We start from the raw sequence: 16,223 nt of genomic DNA, 5'->3' as shown, positions 1-16,223 counted from the left end.
TTTAACACAATGCCAGGCATGTCGTAGGCCTATAGCACATGTTTGGTGAGTGGATATAGACTAGTTGAATGTAAGTGACTATTTAACGTTTAAAATTAGAAAGATAGGATTTTAGTGTTTAGCTCCATCAGTTTATTGTGAGCACTGTTTTGGACATAATTCTGTCACCAAAATCTAGTTTCTTTGTTTTCTTTTTCTTTTCCTTTTCTTTTTTCTTTTTCTTTTTCTTTTTCTTTTATAGGCTCTGTACCTGAGGCATATAGAGGTTCCCAGGTGAGGGGTTGAATTGGAGCTGTAGCCACTGGCCTAAGCCACAGCCACAGCAATGCCAGATCCAAGCCACATCTGCAAGCTACACCACAGCTCACAGCAATGCTGGATCCTTAACCCATTAAGCAAGGCCTGGGATTGAACCTGAGTCCTCATGGATACCAGTCAGGTTTGTTTCCACTGAGCCCCGATGGGAACTCCAAAGTCTAGTTTCTTAACAGAAGGACTGAGTCTTAAAATTTGTCCCGAGTCTTTAAAATGAAACTTTTATTTTTTTAGTTGCTGTGGAACTTGTAAAGAAAACTGACTCTCAGCCAACCTCTGTGATGTTGCTTGATTTCATCCAGCATATCATGAAGTCTTCCCCACTTATGTTTGTAAATGTGAATGGAAGCCATGGACAAAATGAAGCCAAAAGTAGTTGTATTGGTAAGTTCTGCTGGTTTGTGCATTCATTTGCAATCTCTCTTATGAATTCTAGCCTCTTCTGCTTTTCTGAAATATACTGTACATATTGTTATACGTAATTTGGTCAAATTTGCTATAACTTGAGGGTACAAAATGATGATGGTTAGTTTTATTTCATGAATCCTTATTTTCTTTTGCTATGAACTAGATACCCAGAATGTAGCAGAAGTCATTGAATATGTTTATATGACATTGAACACTTAAGCAGTTATCTTTATTCTCTTTTTAGTAATCTCTTTCTTCTTGATCAGCTGTTAATACACCATGCCTACAGTCTGGCCTCCTGTTTCTGGGAACAAAGTTTTATTGGAGCACAGCCATGCTCATTCATTTACTTACAGTCTGCAGCTACTCAAAGGCAACACTGAGTAGTTGACATGGAAACCATATGGACCTCAAGCCTAAAACATTTACTGTTTGGTCCTTTAAGAACAAGTTTGCTGCTGGGAGTTCCCGTTGTGGCTCAGTGGTTAACGAATCTGACTAGGAACAATGAGGTCATGGGTTCAATCCCTGGCGTTGCTCAGCGGGTTAAGGATCTGGCGTTGCCATGAGCTGTGGTGTAGGTTGCACAGGCGGCTCGGATCCTGCGTTGCTGTGGCTCTGGCGCAGGCTGGCGGCTACAGCTCCAATTCTCCAATTCAACCCCTAGCCTGGGAACCTCCATATGCCAAGGGAGTGGCCCAAGAAATGGCAAAAAGACAGAAAAAAAAAGAAAAAAAAAAAAAGAACAAGTTTGCTGGAAATTCCCGTTGTGGTGTAGCAGAAATGAATCCAACTAGTATAAGTGAGGATGCTTGTTCTATCCCTGGCCTTGCTCAGTGGGTTGGGGATACAGCTGTGCTGTGAGCTGGGGTGTAGGTTGCAGATGCTGCTCAGATCCCACATTGCTGTGGCTGTGGCTTAGGCTGGCAGCTGCAGCTCCTATTTGACCTCTAGACTGGGAACTTCCATATGCCATGGCTGTGTCCCTAAAAAACAAAAAAAGAAAAAAACAAGTTTGCTGATTCCTATTCTAGATGTTGAAGCTTTTTTCTAGGCTTTATCCTTACCTTTTCCACTGCTTTTGTCCCTTTATTGACTTCCTTATAAAGAAATGTAAAGCGGAGCTGCTGTTGTGGCACAGCGGAAACGAATCCGACTAGGAACCATGAGGTTGAGGGTTCGATCCCTGGCCTCGCTCAGTGGGTTAAGGATCCAGTGTTGCTGTGAGTTGTGGCGTAGATCACAGACCTGGCTCGGATCCTGCATTGCTGTGGCTCCGATTAGACCCCTAGCCTGAGAACATCCATATGCCGTGGCTGTGGCCCTAGAAAAGACGAAAAGACAAAAAAAAGAAAAAAAAGAAAAGAAATGTAAAGCAAACGTCTTTTTTCTCTGTACAATGCATAGAGTATTTTAAATTTTTTGGTCTGAATTTCAAGACTCGACTTCAATACATGTCCTCCAAGTCTTTTCTGACCATTACTGACTGCCTACCTTAGGACTGGCTTAGTTGTGCTTTCTTTATACTCTGTAGTACAGAGGTATTCTTCATTTCATCTACCATGGTAGTTATTAAACTGTATTATAAATACCTCTTTGTATTATCTGCTACACTAATTTTTAAATAATAGATTATAAAATGAAGATGTCATATAATTGAATAGAAAATACAGTACTTTGCATGTTGTAAGTATTATTTCATGAAGCTTTTGTTTCATTTATTTAAATAAAACAAATATGCATATGTATACTGGGTCATGATATAAAGTATATCTCTTAGTTGCACTTAAGTTTAAGAACCTATATTTTAAGAATCATGAAGGCAGGACTATGACTGATTTGTTCTTATGCACCTGGAACAGAGTCGCAACTCAATAATATTTGTTGAAGGAGTGAAAATTACTATTGATTGAGCATTTATTTAACTTAAGGCACAATGCTGAGAATTTCACATATATTGTCTTCCTTGATCAGGGTAAAATAGAAAGTAGATGTCATTATTCCCCTTTCATAGATGAAGTTACAGAGCTTTAGAGAAATGAAAAGTTCACAGAATTAGCAAGTGGAAAGCTAGGAACTTATCAGACTCCAGAATTGGTATTCTAAATTATTATGTTTTCATTGTGTAGGGAGTGTTTTAGAGTATTTTGTTAGTGAAGTTTATACCTTAAAAATAAGTCATCAAGCATTTAACAAATTAATTAGCCTCCTGATGTACTTACTTAATATCTTTTTTATTTTTTTATTTCAAAGAATTCAGTAATTGGATCATAACAAGGCTTTTGCGGATTGCAGCAACTCCATCCTGTCATGTGTTACACAAGAAAATCTGTGAAGTCATCTGCTCATTATTGTTTCTTTTTAAAAGCAAGAGTCCTACTATTTTTGGAGTACTGACAAAGGAATTATTACATCTTTTTGAAGACTTGATTTACCTCCACAAAAGAGATGCAACGGGACATTTTGTGGAATGGCCAGTGGTAGTTAGCCGATTTTTAAGTCAATTAGATGAACATGTGGGATATTTACAACCAGCTCCTTTGCAGTTTATGAACATGCAAAATTTAGAGTTTCTTGAAGTCACTTTATTAACGGTTCTTATTCGTATTATTGCAACTGTGTTTTTTAGAAGACAAGAACTTTTACTTTGGCGGATTGGTTGTGTTCTGCTAGAGTGTGGTAGTCCAAAAATTAAAGCCTTAGCAATTAGGCTTTTAACTGAACTCTTTGAGCTTGGAGGACTACCAGCACAACCAGCTAGCACTTTCTTCAGTTCATTTTTGGAATTATTAAAGCACCTTGTAGACATGGATGCTGACCAGCTGAAACTCTATGAAGAGCCATTGTCAAAGCTAATAAAGACATTATTCCCCTTTGAAGCAGAAGCTTATAGAAATATTGAGCCTGTCTATTTAAATATGCTGCTAGAAAAACTCTGTGTCATGTTTGAAGACGGTGTGCTTGTGCAGCTTAAGTCTGATTTGCTAAAAGCAGCTTTATGCCACTTGCTGCAGTATTTCTTTAAATATGTGCCAGCTGGGTATGAATCTGCTTTACAAGTCAGGAAGGTGTATGTGAGAAATATTTGTAGAACTCTTGTGGATGTGCTTGGGGTTCAGGTAGAAGCAGAGGTAAGTCTTTTTTAAGATTACTTGTTAAGTATGTATTCTGTTCTTCATTGTATGCATATATGCAAATGTAATAATGAGAAGATAGAGTATCTTTAATAATACAAATGTACATTCAAAATGGGATGATTTTCATAATCTACTTTGGCTTCCTATTATGGATTTTTAATTGGATTTCAGAAAGATTTGTTCACTACATTGGTAATGAACTGCCAAGGCAGTAGAATGTTTTAAAGTAGAGTTTGTTGCCTTATTAATTAAAAGAGGGTCAGTTATCAACTTAATTGCAAAAACTTTGAGCACACACATGGATTTTTCTTTGACAGGTTGTAACAATTACTTTTAGAAAACCTATAGGTATATAGTACTAGTCATGTCAAATTATGCCCTTTTTTGGAGTATGGGATACAGGTAGTACAATAAAATAGATATGCAATAAGTTGATTAAATAGTTTATTTTATCTGTAAGTCTTGCTAAATTTGTAGTATGAAAGAAGTTAGTGGTTCCCTTTAGGAATTAAGAATTTTTCTTTGTGCCATTGTGGTCAAGTGAAAAACAGATTAGAGAGAGAAGGAGTTGTCTGAGGCTATCTAAGACTATAGAACCATAGTTCTAGATGTAGAACTATGTATGTGTCTATTTATAGACTCTGAAATAGTATAGATTAACTTAGGTCTTTGTTTTGCTTGATGAGACTGAAAATAGTCTCATCAAGCAACCTTATTAAAAACCTTATGTGAAATCTTATAACTAATACCTAATGCATTTTTGCTATCTGTGAATAATATAAACTTACCTTAAAATTATTTTTGCTTCCTCAGTATTTGTTGGGCCCACTTTATGCAGCCTTGAAAATGGAAAGTATGGAAATCATTGAGAAGGTTCAGTGCCAAATTCAACAGGAAAACCCCAGCAGTAATAGTGATGGACTATCACCCAAACGGCGTCGACTCAGCTCATCTCTAAATGCTTCCAAGAGAGCACCAAAACAGACTGAGGAGTATGACCTTGATTCAGTTTGTATTTAGCCACTTAATAAAACTTTATTCACTTAAAAATCACCTTAAATTCTTTGACTTAAATACACGGAGTGCATTTTTTTTCTTTCTATAGGTTGTCAAAGGAATGCTTAAAATATTTTAATATTTCTTTTTGTAGTCTATTCCAGTATAAAAGATTTCATGGCTAATTTAACTTTTTAACACATGAAAAATCTTGAGATGATAGATCAGCTATTTTAAAAATGTTAAACTATTTTTTGTAATGTAGTCAAAGAATACTCATTTTTCAGCCAACTGTAAAAGTTGTTTTAAATTTCAGTAGTTGCCATTACATGCTGTCTTTTGTTTTAAGTATTTTTCATATGTGAGCAAAATTTGTATTGAATATGAATACCTTTATACTCTGGTTATAATTAATTACAGATTTAAACATGTGGATGTGAACAAAAAGAGCATATTATGGAATTTACTGAAACAGAAAGCTGAATCCCTTCAGAATTTCCTTGAATTCAATAATATGAAGAATCCAGTTATTGAGACATTAGAAGGAATCTCTGTCATCCTACAACTGACTGCTCTGTGTACTGTTCATTGTTCTCATCAAAACATGGACTGGTAAAACAACTTGCATTTTCTGGGTGGATTTCATGTAATAAATTTGAATTTATTGTTTTAGGAGACCTCTTTACTTGATTTTTGTGACCTTGGAACACAAACTTTTCAGTGAAATAAAAATTTTTTAGGAGTTCCCTTCATGGCTCAGTGGTTAACAAACCTGACTAGAATCCATCAGGATGTGGGTTCAATCCCTGGCCTTGCTCAGTGGGTTAAGGATCTGGCATTGCTGTGTGCTGTGGTGTAGGTCACAGATGTGGCTTGGATCCTGCATTGCTCTGACTGTGGCATAGGCTGGCAGCCGTAGCTCTGATTCGACCCCTAGCCTGGGAACTTCCATATGCCTCAGGTGCGGCCCTAAAAGGCAAAAAAAAAAAAAAAAATTTCTTTTAAGCATTCCCATCATGGTTCAGCAGAAACAAGTCTGACTAGTATCCATGAGGATGCAGGTTGGATCCCTTTCCTCCCTGAGTGGGTTAAGGATCTGGCATTGCCATGAGCTATGGTGTTAGGTTGCAGATGTGGCTCAGATCTGGCATTGCTGTGGCATAGGCCAGAAGGTATAGCTCCAATTCGACCCCTAGCCTGGAAACCTTTATATGCCATGGGTATGGCCCTAAAATGATAAAAAAAATTTTTGATTAAGCACTCACTAAATGCCAGGTACTGTATTAAGTACTATACATATCTTATTTAATCTTTACAACAGTTTTATGAAGAAAATGCTCTTATGTCCATTTTACACATTAGAAATTGAGGCTCAGAGAAATTGAGGCCCTTTTTTGTTTGAAGCCTAAACTAACTTTCCTGGGCATATATGATTACAGAGTAGAACACATTTTTATACATTTCAAAAGCCAGTGCTCTTCTAACCAAACATTTAGTCAAAAGACCTTTGCCCGTCAATAAATAAAAGTAAGAATTTAGAACTCGTTAGGTGTATATTTCCAGTCTAGTATCTTAGCATGAGGTAATTATTCCATCAGAAGAAACAAAGTGTGGACCCTCTTTGAAGATTTAGTCTTATTTTTACTGCCACATTATAGACTAACACTCCTTGTTCATTTTTTACAAGATCATTCATTCTGTATTTCCTGACTCACACTTAAATAGTTAATACAAAGTTATGAAGGAGATTTTTAAAGAACTATAGGGAGTTCACTACTGGGCTTAGCAGTAACGAACCCAACTAATATTCATGGACATGGATTAGATCCCTGGATTCGCTTAGTGAGTTAAGGATCTGGGGTTGCCATGAGCTGTGGTGTAGGCTGGCAGCTATAGCTCCAATTCGACCCCTAGCCTGGGAACTTCCGTATTGTCGTGGGTGTGGCCTTAAAAACTATAATAATTAGATTGCATTAAATTTGGAATGTGAGATAACTTGAAAGAATAGCTATACTTAGGGTGAAGTCTGCTTTTGTCCTATTATTAAAAAAGGGTTTACACAGGTGTATCTTATGTTATTTTAAAGCCTGGTCATGTCACATTTAAATATCGTAGATTAATTTTTTTTTTTCTTTTTAGTGCTGCAAGTGGGGCATATGGAAGTTTCCAGAGTAGGCATTGAATCAGAGCTGCAGCTGCTGGCCTACATCCCAGCCACAGCAATGCCAGATCCAAGCCACATCTGTGACCTGCAGCAGAGCTCACATTAATGCCAGATCCTTAACCCACTGAGTGAGGCCAGGGATTGGACCGCATCCTCATGGATGCTACTTGGGTTCTTAACCTGCTGAACCACAGTGGAAACTCCTGTTGTATTAATTTTATTTTTTATTTTTGGCTTTTTAGGGCCGCACCTAAGGCATATGGAAGTTCCCAGGCTAGGGGTCTAATCCGAGTTGTGGCCACTGGTCTGCGCCACAGCCACAGCAACACAGGATCTGAGCCATGTCTGCAATCTGCACCACAGCTTATGGCAACGCCAGATCCTTAACCCACTGAGCAAGGCCAGGCATGGAACCTGCATCCTCATGGATGCTAGTCAGATTTGTTAACCACTGAGCCACGATAGGAACTTTGTAGATTAATTTTAATTACCAAATCCTAAGAGTGATTTAGACTGACATAAGAGATTAAACTTAAAATAATAATGATATATTAAGTCTTATGCACATTTGCTTTGAATTGGTTTAAAGTTAATAGGTTTTATAGTTTGAATTTCTTTTGGCTTGCTGCAGTATTAGTTTTGACTATAACAAAATTCATTTTAATTCTGTGCCTTAAAAATGTTTTAACTACAGCTGTAATTTCAAGGACTGTCAACAGACATGTAAGAAGAAACCTTCAGAAGTGATAACATGGATGTCTTTGGAGTTTTACACAAAAGTGCTTAAGAGCTGTAGGACTTTGTTAGAATCTGTTCAGAAACCTGACCTGGAGGCAGTTATTGACAAAGTCATGAAAATATATGATGCTTTAATGTATATTCAAGGTGAGTACAAATAAGCAATAGAGCAAAATAACTTTTCAAGGTAATCAGTATAGAAATAAGTTTTCTCTTTTGCCTCATGCCTAAATGCACAAATGTTGGGAATACCCTAAAGTTTTTTCTTGTTTTCAATTCTATGAGGTTTATCAGTAACTTGTAAGTTCCAAATTTATTTGTGTAATATTTTGATTTATTGTTCTATTTCAGTAAGTAGAAATTATTTGTAATTTAAAAATTTTTGATTTGAGAATCTGAAGAATGCTATCTATGATCTTTCTCCTAAAAAAATGTATAAATGAATGTTTTCATAAAGTCACTTTTAATTCCTTTGGTTTCACAGACCTCAGAACATCATCTCTATGTTAAGAACCCCTGTTTATTGAATGTTTACTGTAATTCCACTTAGTGTGTGTAGAATGTCTTTTTTTAGTCAAAAAAAGGCATAGGTAAATATGATGGAGGAAAAGATAATTAAGGAAAATATGTAATTAATCATCCATTGTGTGTTCTTGTAGTAAAAACGTCATTTGAAGATCATATCCTGGAAGATTTATGTGGAATGCTCTCGCTTCCATGGATTTGTTCCCATTCTGATGATGGCTCTTTAAGGTTGACCACGTTTGCCACTGATCTTCTATCGTTAAGCCAGAGGATTTCAGACAGCTACTGTAAGTGGTCACAAAATTCTATGTGTGTGGTTTTTTTTAATCTTACCTCTGTATGACTTAACACCTGTCACTTCTATTTTTTCAATAATTACAAGAGAAGTTACATTTTTTAATAGTTCAAGAAGGAGTTAGACATGCAGAAAGGAATAAATTACAGAATTTGTACATCCTCTATTCTATTCTGCCACATTGTTCTCCAAAGATGTCATTCCACTTTACATTCCTGTTAGCAGAATGTATGAGTACCTATTGTTTCATGTCCTCACCAGCACTTGGCATTGACAGATTTTAAAATTTTTGCTATCTTAAAAAGAAAAAGGAATGTCAGAGATGTAACTATCAAAATAAATATGCAATCTTTTTGCCATCTGATGGGTATGATTTTCAATTTGGATTTCCCTGACAGGTAAGATTGTACATAGACCTTTTTCAGTGCATGTTTTATTTGGAAAAGGAGCTTTTAATTAAAAAAAAAAAAAATATATATATATATATATGTATATGTATATATATATATATATATATTTGACCTTTTAGGGCCTCACAGCAGCATATGGAAGTTCCCAGGCTAGGGGTCGAATCGGATCTGCATTTGCTGGCTGACAACACAACCATAGCAATGCGGGATCCAAGCCATGTTTTTGACCTACACCACAGCTCATGGCAACACCGGATCCTTAATCCACTGAGCAAGGCCAGGGATCGAACCCACATCCCCATGGATACTAGTCAGGTTCATTATCGCTGAGCCATGACAGGAACTCTTTAAATACTATGTGTATTTTAAAAGTTACTTGGCGTTACAACAAAGAATAAATATGTGTGTGTGTGTGTGTGTATATTTAACACTTAGAAATCTTGTTTAATAGACTTAATTTTTTCAGCACCACAGGCACAATCACGATGTGTGTTTCTTCTAACTCTCTTTCCAAGAAGAATATACTTTGAGTGGAGAACAGCAGTTTACAGCTGGGCCCTACAAAGCTCCCATGAAGTAATCCGGACAAGTTGTATTCGTGGATTTTTTATCTTATTGCAGCAGCAGAATTCTTGTAACAGAGTTCCCAAGATTCTCATGTATGTATTAATATTTTAATTTGGAGTTCCCGTCGTGGTGCGGTGGTTAACGAATCCGACTAGGAACCATGAGGTTGCGGGTTCGGTCCCTGCCCTTGCTCAGTGGGTTAAGGATCCGACATTGCCGTGAGCTGTGGTGTAGGTTGCAGATGCGGCTCGGATCCCATGTTGCTGTGGCTCTGGCGTAGGCCGGTGGCTACAGCTCCGATTCGACCCCTAGCCTGGGAACCTCCATATGCCGTGGGAGCGGCCCAAGAAATAGCAAAAAAAAAGTATTAAAAAAAATAATTTGAATATATAACTTTATTGGACATATCATATATGCAAATTTATGTTTATTGTTGGCTGTGTAGAGCAAATGTTTTTATTTTATTTTATTTTATTTTATTTTTTGTCTTTTTGCTATTTCTTGGGCCGCTCCCGCGGCATATGGAGGTTCCCAGGCCAGGGGTCAAATCGGAGCCGTAGCCACCAGCCTGCGCCAGAGCCACAGCAACGCAGGATCTGAGCGGTATCTGCAACCTACACCACAGCTCATGGCAACGCCAGATCGTTAACCCACTGAGCAAGGGCAGGGACCGAACCCGCAACCTCATGGTTCCTAGTTGGATGCGTTAACCACTGCGCCACGACGGGAACTCCGTTTTTATTTTTAGAATTAAGAGTTTTTTCCTTCTACCCTTTGTTTTACCAGCACTTTTGCCCCAAATTAAGCAAAACTGTTTAGACCACAAAATTAAGTAAGAAGGTTTAGTGCTTCTTCTTTTTTTCCCCTCAGAGATAAAGTGAAAGATGATTCTGACATTGTCAAGAAAGAATTTGCTTCTGTGCTTGGTCAGCTTGTCTGTACACTTCATGGCATGTTTTATTTGACAAGTTCTTTAACAGAACCTTTCTCTGAACATGGACATACTGACCTTTTCTGTAAGAGCCTAAAAGTCACTTCCCAACAAGAATGTTCATCTTCTCGACTGAAAGCTTCTGTTTGCAAGCCATTCCTTTTCCTACTGAAAAAAAAAACATCTAGTCCAGTCAAACTTGGTGAGTGGTCTGTTATGATTTATTTAATAATTTAAAACCTATATAAGCTGTTTTGCTGGGTTTTTTTTTGTCTTTTCTAGCACTGCACCTGCGGCATATGGAGGTTCCCAGGCTAGGGGTCAAATCGGAGCTACAACTGCCAGCCTACACTAGAGCCACAGCAACGAGGGATCCGAGCCGTGTCTGTGACTTACACCACAGCACACGGCATTGCCGGATCCTTACCCCACTGAGTGAGGCCAGGGATCGAACCTGCAACCTCATGGTTCCTAGTCGGATTTGTTAACCACTAAGCCACAGCGGGAACTCCCTATTTAAGCTGTTTTTAAATGCAGTGATAGAATTAGCTTGAAGCCTTAAAAAATTGACTTGCTTGGTAGATCCATTGCTAATGAAAAGATTGTTCATAAATGGGATGTCTGGTATTAGACTATAATTTGTAGGTTTTTCAAATGCTCTTATGATTTGGTAACATAATGGTGCATACCTGATATTTGGTTCAGTCTTGTGAGGTTCAGTATTCTGTATCCTTTTTTGTGATCCCAGGGACCCTTTTTTTGGTCGTACTCACAGCGTTTGGAAGTTCCTGGACCAGGGATCAAACCCGCACCTCAGCTGTGACCCAAGCCATTACAGAGACAATGATGAGTCCTTAACCCGCAGTGGGAACTCCCCAGGGACCTTAATAAAGTGTCCACTGCCACTACTTTGGACTTTCAGAACTTCAAATAGTTTTAGACACTTTGCCCAACTGAGGAGTATAGATTGTCTCTTGGCCACTTTCCAGTGGTAATGGTGTATGGATTTGTTGGGAGCAGAAGATTTATATGAATACTTGAAAGATTCACTTGTTTGAGTAATGAGTTGTTCTCAAGTTTTCAAAACAGTATATGATAGATGGTTTCTAGGATTTCCTAATTCTAGCAGTGTAATGTAAGATTAAAAGGGAGGCTGAGATTGTCCTTGGTTCACAGTTCATTAGATTAGTGAAATGTGCTTTTACGTTCATCCCAGTTTTACAATTATTTGCAAAATCAAAGTGATACATCATTATAACTTTAAAAGACTCTAGAGGAGTTCCCGTCATGGCACAACAGAAGCGAATCCAACTAGGAACCAAGAGGTTTCAGGTTCAATCCCTGGCCTCGCTCAGTGGGTTAAGGATCTGGCGTTGCCTGAGGTGTGGTGTAGGTTGCAGATGTGGCTCGGATCTGGCGTTTCTGTGGCTGCGGTGTAGGCCGGCATTTGTAGCTCTGATTGGACCCCCTAGCCTGGGAACCTCCATATGCCACGGGTACAGCCCTAAAAAAACAATAAAAAAAGACTCTAGAATTTATTTTAGCTTTAAATTATATATAACTTTAAATATAAAGTAAATGTAAATTTATATTCATTTTAATCCTCCATGATTCTGTTTGCTTCCCTAATTTAAGCACTAAATATTGGCTCTATAAGGCAACTTGTAATTATTTATTGACAATATTTTATATTTAAAATGTAAATTAGATATTATATGCTCTTGCCCTTTAGCTTTCATAGATAATCTATGTCATCTTTGTAAGCACCTTGATTTTAGAGAAGAGGAAACAGATGTGAAAACGGTTCTTGGCGCTTTATTAAATTTAATGGAAGATCCAAACAAGGATGTTAGAGTGGCTTTTAGTGGAAATATCAAGCATATATTGGAATCCTTGGATGCTGAAGATGGATTTATAAAAGAGGTTGATAATTTTTATTTTAAATTTTATTTTCATGTGTTTTCATAAACCTGGCTCTAAAAATTTAACTACTTAATTTTATTTTTCTAGCTTTTTGTCTTAAGAATGAAGGAAGCATATACACATGCTCAGATCTCAAGAAATAGCGAGTTAAAGGATACCTTGATTCTTACAACAGGGGATATTGGAAGGTATGTTTGGCAGGTTTTGTATACTTATTTATTTTAGCCATTCTGCTTTTTTGTTTACCTGGTGTTAGAAATGGTAATATGAGAGATGTGATGTTACAGAAAGAAGTGTGGGAGTTCACATCATGGCTCAGTGGTTAACGAATCCAACTAGTCTCCATGAGAACACGAGTTCAATCCCTGGATTTTATCAGTGGGTTGGGGATCTGACCATTGTCACCGTGAGCTCTGGTGTAGGTCGCAGACATGGCTTGGACCCCATGTTGCTGTGGCTGTGGTGTAGGCTGGCGGCTGTAGCTCCATTTCGACCCCTAGCCTGGAAACCTCCATAGCCATGAGTGCGGTCCTAAAAAGACAAAAGACAAAAAAAGAAAGAAAGAAAAGAAAGGAAAGTAGTGTGATATCAGCATGCATTTATCTGTGGATTTCTGGACATTGATGGTAACTTTTTTTTTTTTTTTTAAATAATTTTAGGGCAGCAAAAGGAGATTTGGTACCTTTTGCACTCTTGCACTTATTGCATTGTTTATTATCCAAGTCAGCATCTGTCTCTGGAGCAGCGTACACGGAAATTAGAGCTCTGGTTGCAGCTAAAAGTGTTAAACTGCAAAACTTTTTCAGCCAGTATAAGAAACCCATCTGTCAGGTGAGAGTCAACATGGGCTTTGACCACAGAACAAGCATTGCTTTGCAAGAGTTAAAAAAACAACATGTATATGTTTTACTTTTCTTAATCTATTAAGAGAACCCTTTCTTTTTTTCAAAATTTTTTTATTAAAGTATAGTTGATTTACAATCTTGTGCTAGTTGCTGCTGTACAACAAAGTGACTTAGTCATATATACATATACATTCTTTCTCTTAAATTTATCTTCCGTTATGATCTATCCCAGAGATTGGATATGGTACCCTGTGCTGTACAGTAGGACCTCATTGTTTATCCATTCTAAAAGTAATACTTTGCATCTACTCCCCAAACTCTGTCTGTTCCATTCCTTTCCCTTTCCCCTCTGGCAGCTGCAGGTCTGTTTTCCTTGTCTGTGAGTCTGTTTCTGTTTGTAGATAGTTCATTTATGCCATATTTTAGATTCCACATGTAAGTGATACCATATAGTATTTCTCCTTCTCTTCTTACTTATTTACTTAGTATGAGAATCTCAAGTTGCTTCCATGTTGATGCAAATGGCATTATTTCTTTTTTATGGCTCTCATTAGTTCTTTTTTATGGCTGAGTAATGTTCCCTTGTATGTATATACCACATCTTTTTAATCCATTCATCTGTTGATGGACATTTAGGTTGTTTCCTTGTCTTGGCTATTGTGAATAGTGCTGCAGTGAACATAGAGGTGCAGGTATCTTTTTGAATTATAGTTTTGTCCAGATAAATGCCCAGAAGTAGGATTGCCAAGTTGTATGGTAGTTCTGTATTTAGTTTTCTGAAGAACCTCCATACTGTTTTCCATAGTGGTTGTACTAATTTACATTCCCACCAACAGTGTAGGGGGTTCCCTTTTCTCCACGCCTTCTCCAGCATTTGATATTTGTAGACTTAGTAATGACGGCCATTCTGACAGGTGGTACCTCATTGTAGTTTTGATTTACATTTCTCTAATAATTAGTGATGTTGAGCATTTTTTCATGTGCCTAGTTTCCATCCATATGTTTTCTTTGGAGAAATATCTATGTAGGTCTCCTGCCCATTTTTCAATTCAGTTTTTTGTTGTTGAGTTGTATGAGTTATTCCTCCTACTTTGCTGAATTTGTGTATCAGAGCAAGTAGTTTTTTTTCTTTTTGGGTCTCACCTGTGGCATCTGTAAGTTCCTGGGCTAGGGATTAAATCTCAGCCACATCTGCAACCTGTGCCACAGCTACAGCATTGCAGAACCCTTAACCCACTGCATAGGGCTAGGGATTGAACTGGTGCTGCCACAGAGACAAGCTGGATCATTAACCTGCTGCACCAGAGTGGGAACTCTCCAGATTGAGAAGTTTTTGTGTGGAGTCCTTAGGGTTTTCCTTATATAGTATCATGTCATCTCCCATATAGTGACAGTTTTACTTCTCTTCCAATTTGTGTACCTTTTCTTTCTTTTTTGTCCAATAGGTGTGGCTAGGACTTCTAATACTATGTTAAACAAAAGTAGTGAGAGTGGGCATCCTTATATTGTTCCAGATTTTAGCGGGAAGGCTTTCAACTTTTCTCTGTTGAGTATTATATTGACTGTGGGTTTGTCATAGATGGCTTTTATTATGTTGAGATATGTTCCTTCTACACCCACTTTGGTAAGAGTTTTTATCGTCAATGGATGTTGGATTTTGTCATATGCTTTTTCTGCATCTGATGAGATGATCATGTGTTTTTGACTTTGTTGTTGTTGTTAAAAGAGTATATTACATTGATTGATTTGCATATTTTGAACCATCCTTGTGAACTTGGGATGAATCCTACTTGGTCAAGGTGTATGATCTTTTTCATATGTTGTTGGATTCAGTTTGCTAAAGTTTTGAGAATTTTTGCATCTATATTCATCAAAGATATTGGCCTGTAATTTTTTTTTTTGGTAGTATCTTTGGTTTGGTATTAGATTGTGGCTTCATAGAATGTCTTTCAGAGTGTTCCTTCTTCAGTCTTTTGGAAGAGTTTAAGAAGGATCGGTATAAGCTCTTCTTTGTGTGTTTGGTGGAATTTGCCTGTGAAACCATCTGGTCATGGACATTTGTTTGTGGAGAGTTTTTTTTTAATTATTAGTACATATTCAATTTTGTTTCTAGTGATTCGTCTATTCAAGTTACCTGTTTCTTCTTGATTCATTTATGATGGGCTGTCTTTTTCTAGAAGGTTGTCCATTTCTTCTAGGTTGTCAAATTTGTTGGCATGTAAATGTTTGCAGTATTCTCTGATGGTTTTTATTTTATTTTATTTTTTTTATTTCTGCAGTGTCTGTTGAAATTTCTCCTTTTTCCTTTCTTATTTTGTTTATTTGGGTTCCCTCTCTCTTCTTCTTGGTGAGTCTGGCCAGAGGTTTTTCAATTTTGTTTACCCTTTCAGAGAACCAGCTCTTGGTTTTTTCCTATTGTTTTTTTAAACACTGTTTTATTGATTTTCTTTCTGATCTTTATAATTTCTTTCCTTCTGCTGATTAGGGTTTGTTTGTTTTTTTCTAATTTTTTTAGATAGTAGATTAGGTTGTTGATTTGAGAATTTTCTTGTTTTTTGAGGAAGGCCTGTATCATGTGAACCTTCTTCTAAGAAGTGTTTTTATGGCATCCCATAGATTTTGTTTGGTTGTGTTTTCATTGTCATTTGTCTCAAGGTAATTTTTAGTTTCCTCTTTGATTTCCTCGTTTACCATTGGTTTTTTAGTAGCATGTTGTTTAATGAAGCCTTTCTTTAGTAATCTTCCTTTTAGCAATAATAAACTTTTTTATGCCTTGACATATAGCTAAGGTACTTTGTTTTAAAAAACATTGATTTAATTCATGTATGAAAAGTTAGGATATGTTAAAGTACAGGCTTTGCTCTGCATTAATGGTATAATTGTTAGCCAGATATTCGAGTTTCTTAACTCAGCCTGGTTACGTCTTCTGTAAAAGGGAATTTATACATAATCTACCTAATTAAGGTTGT

The 16,223-nt window shown here is 37.1% G+C and overlaps 1 protein-coding gene across 5 annotated transcripts in view; it reads left to right on the top strand.

Moving 5' to 3' along the window:
• Positions 1-16,223, top strand: part of ATR (ATR serine/threonine kinase) — a 114,574-nt gene that overhangs the window by 10,253 nt on the left and 88,098 nt on the right. For 4 of the 5 annotated variants that reach the window (XR_014824068.1, XR_014824067.1, XR_014824066.1 and 1 more), the window contains exons 3-13: positions 550-699; positions 2,977-3,854; positions 4,674-4,852; positions 5,277-5,468; positions 7,715-7,905; positions 8,418-8,570; positions 9,455-9,647; positions 10,426-10,688; positions 12,219-12,409; positions 12,497-12,597; positions 13,069-13,240. Coding sequence is in view for 2 of the 5 variants with exons in the window: in XM_084989926.1 (XP_084846052.1) it covers positions 550-699; positions 2,977-3,854; positions 4,674-4,852; positions 5,277-5,468; positions 7,715-7,905; positions 8,418-8,570; positions 9,455-9,647; positions 10,426-10,688; positions 12,219-12,409; positions 12,497-12,597; positions 13,069-13,240 (2,663 nt within the window). In the remaining 3 variants the exon portion in view is untranslated. Of the gene's footprint in view, positions 1-549; positions 700-2,976; positions 3,855-4,673; positions 4,869-5,276; positions 5,469-7,714; positions 7,906-8,417; positions 8,571-9,454; positions 9,648-10,425; positions 10,689-12,218; positions 12,410-12,496; positions 12,598-13,068; positions 13,241-16,223 lie in introns of all 5 variants that reach the window. The other variant, XM_084989927.1, reaches the window with a different exon arrangement.

Source organism: Sus scrofa, chromosome 13 (genome assembly GCF_054392235.1).
Source record: "Sus scrofa isolate SSC_HxYL_T2T_F1_AM1 chromosome 13, Sscrofa_HxYL_maternal_Yorkshire_Landrace_v2.0, whole genome shotgun sequence".
Classification (NCBI taxonomy): domain Eukaryota; kingdom Metazoa; phylum Chordata; class Mammalia; order Artiodactyla; family Suidae; genus Sus; species Sus scrofa.
The sequence above is the reverse complement of the archived record's forward strand: the minus strand, read 5'-3'. Positions and strand labels throughout refer to the sequence as shown.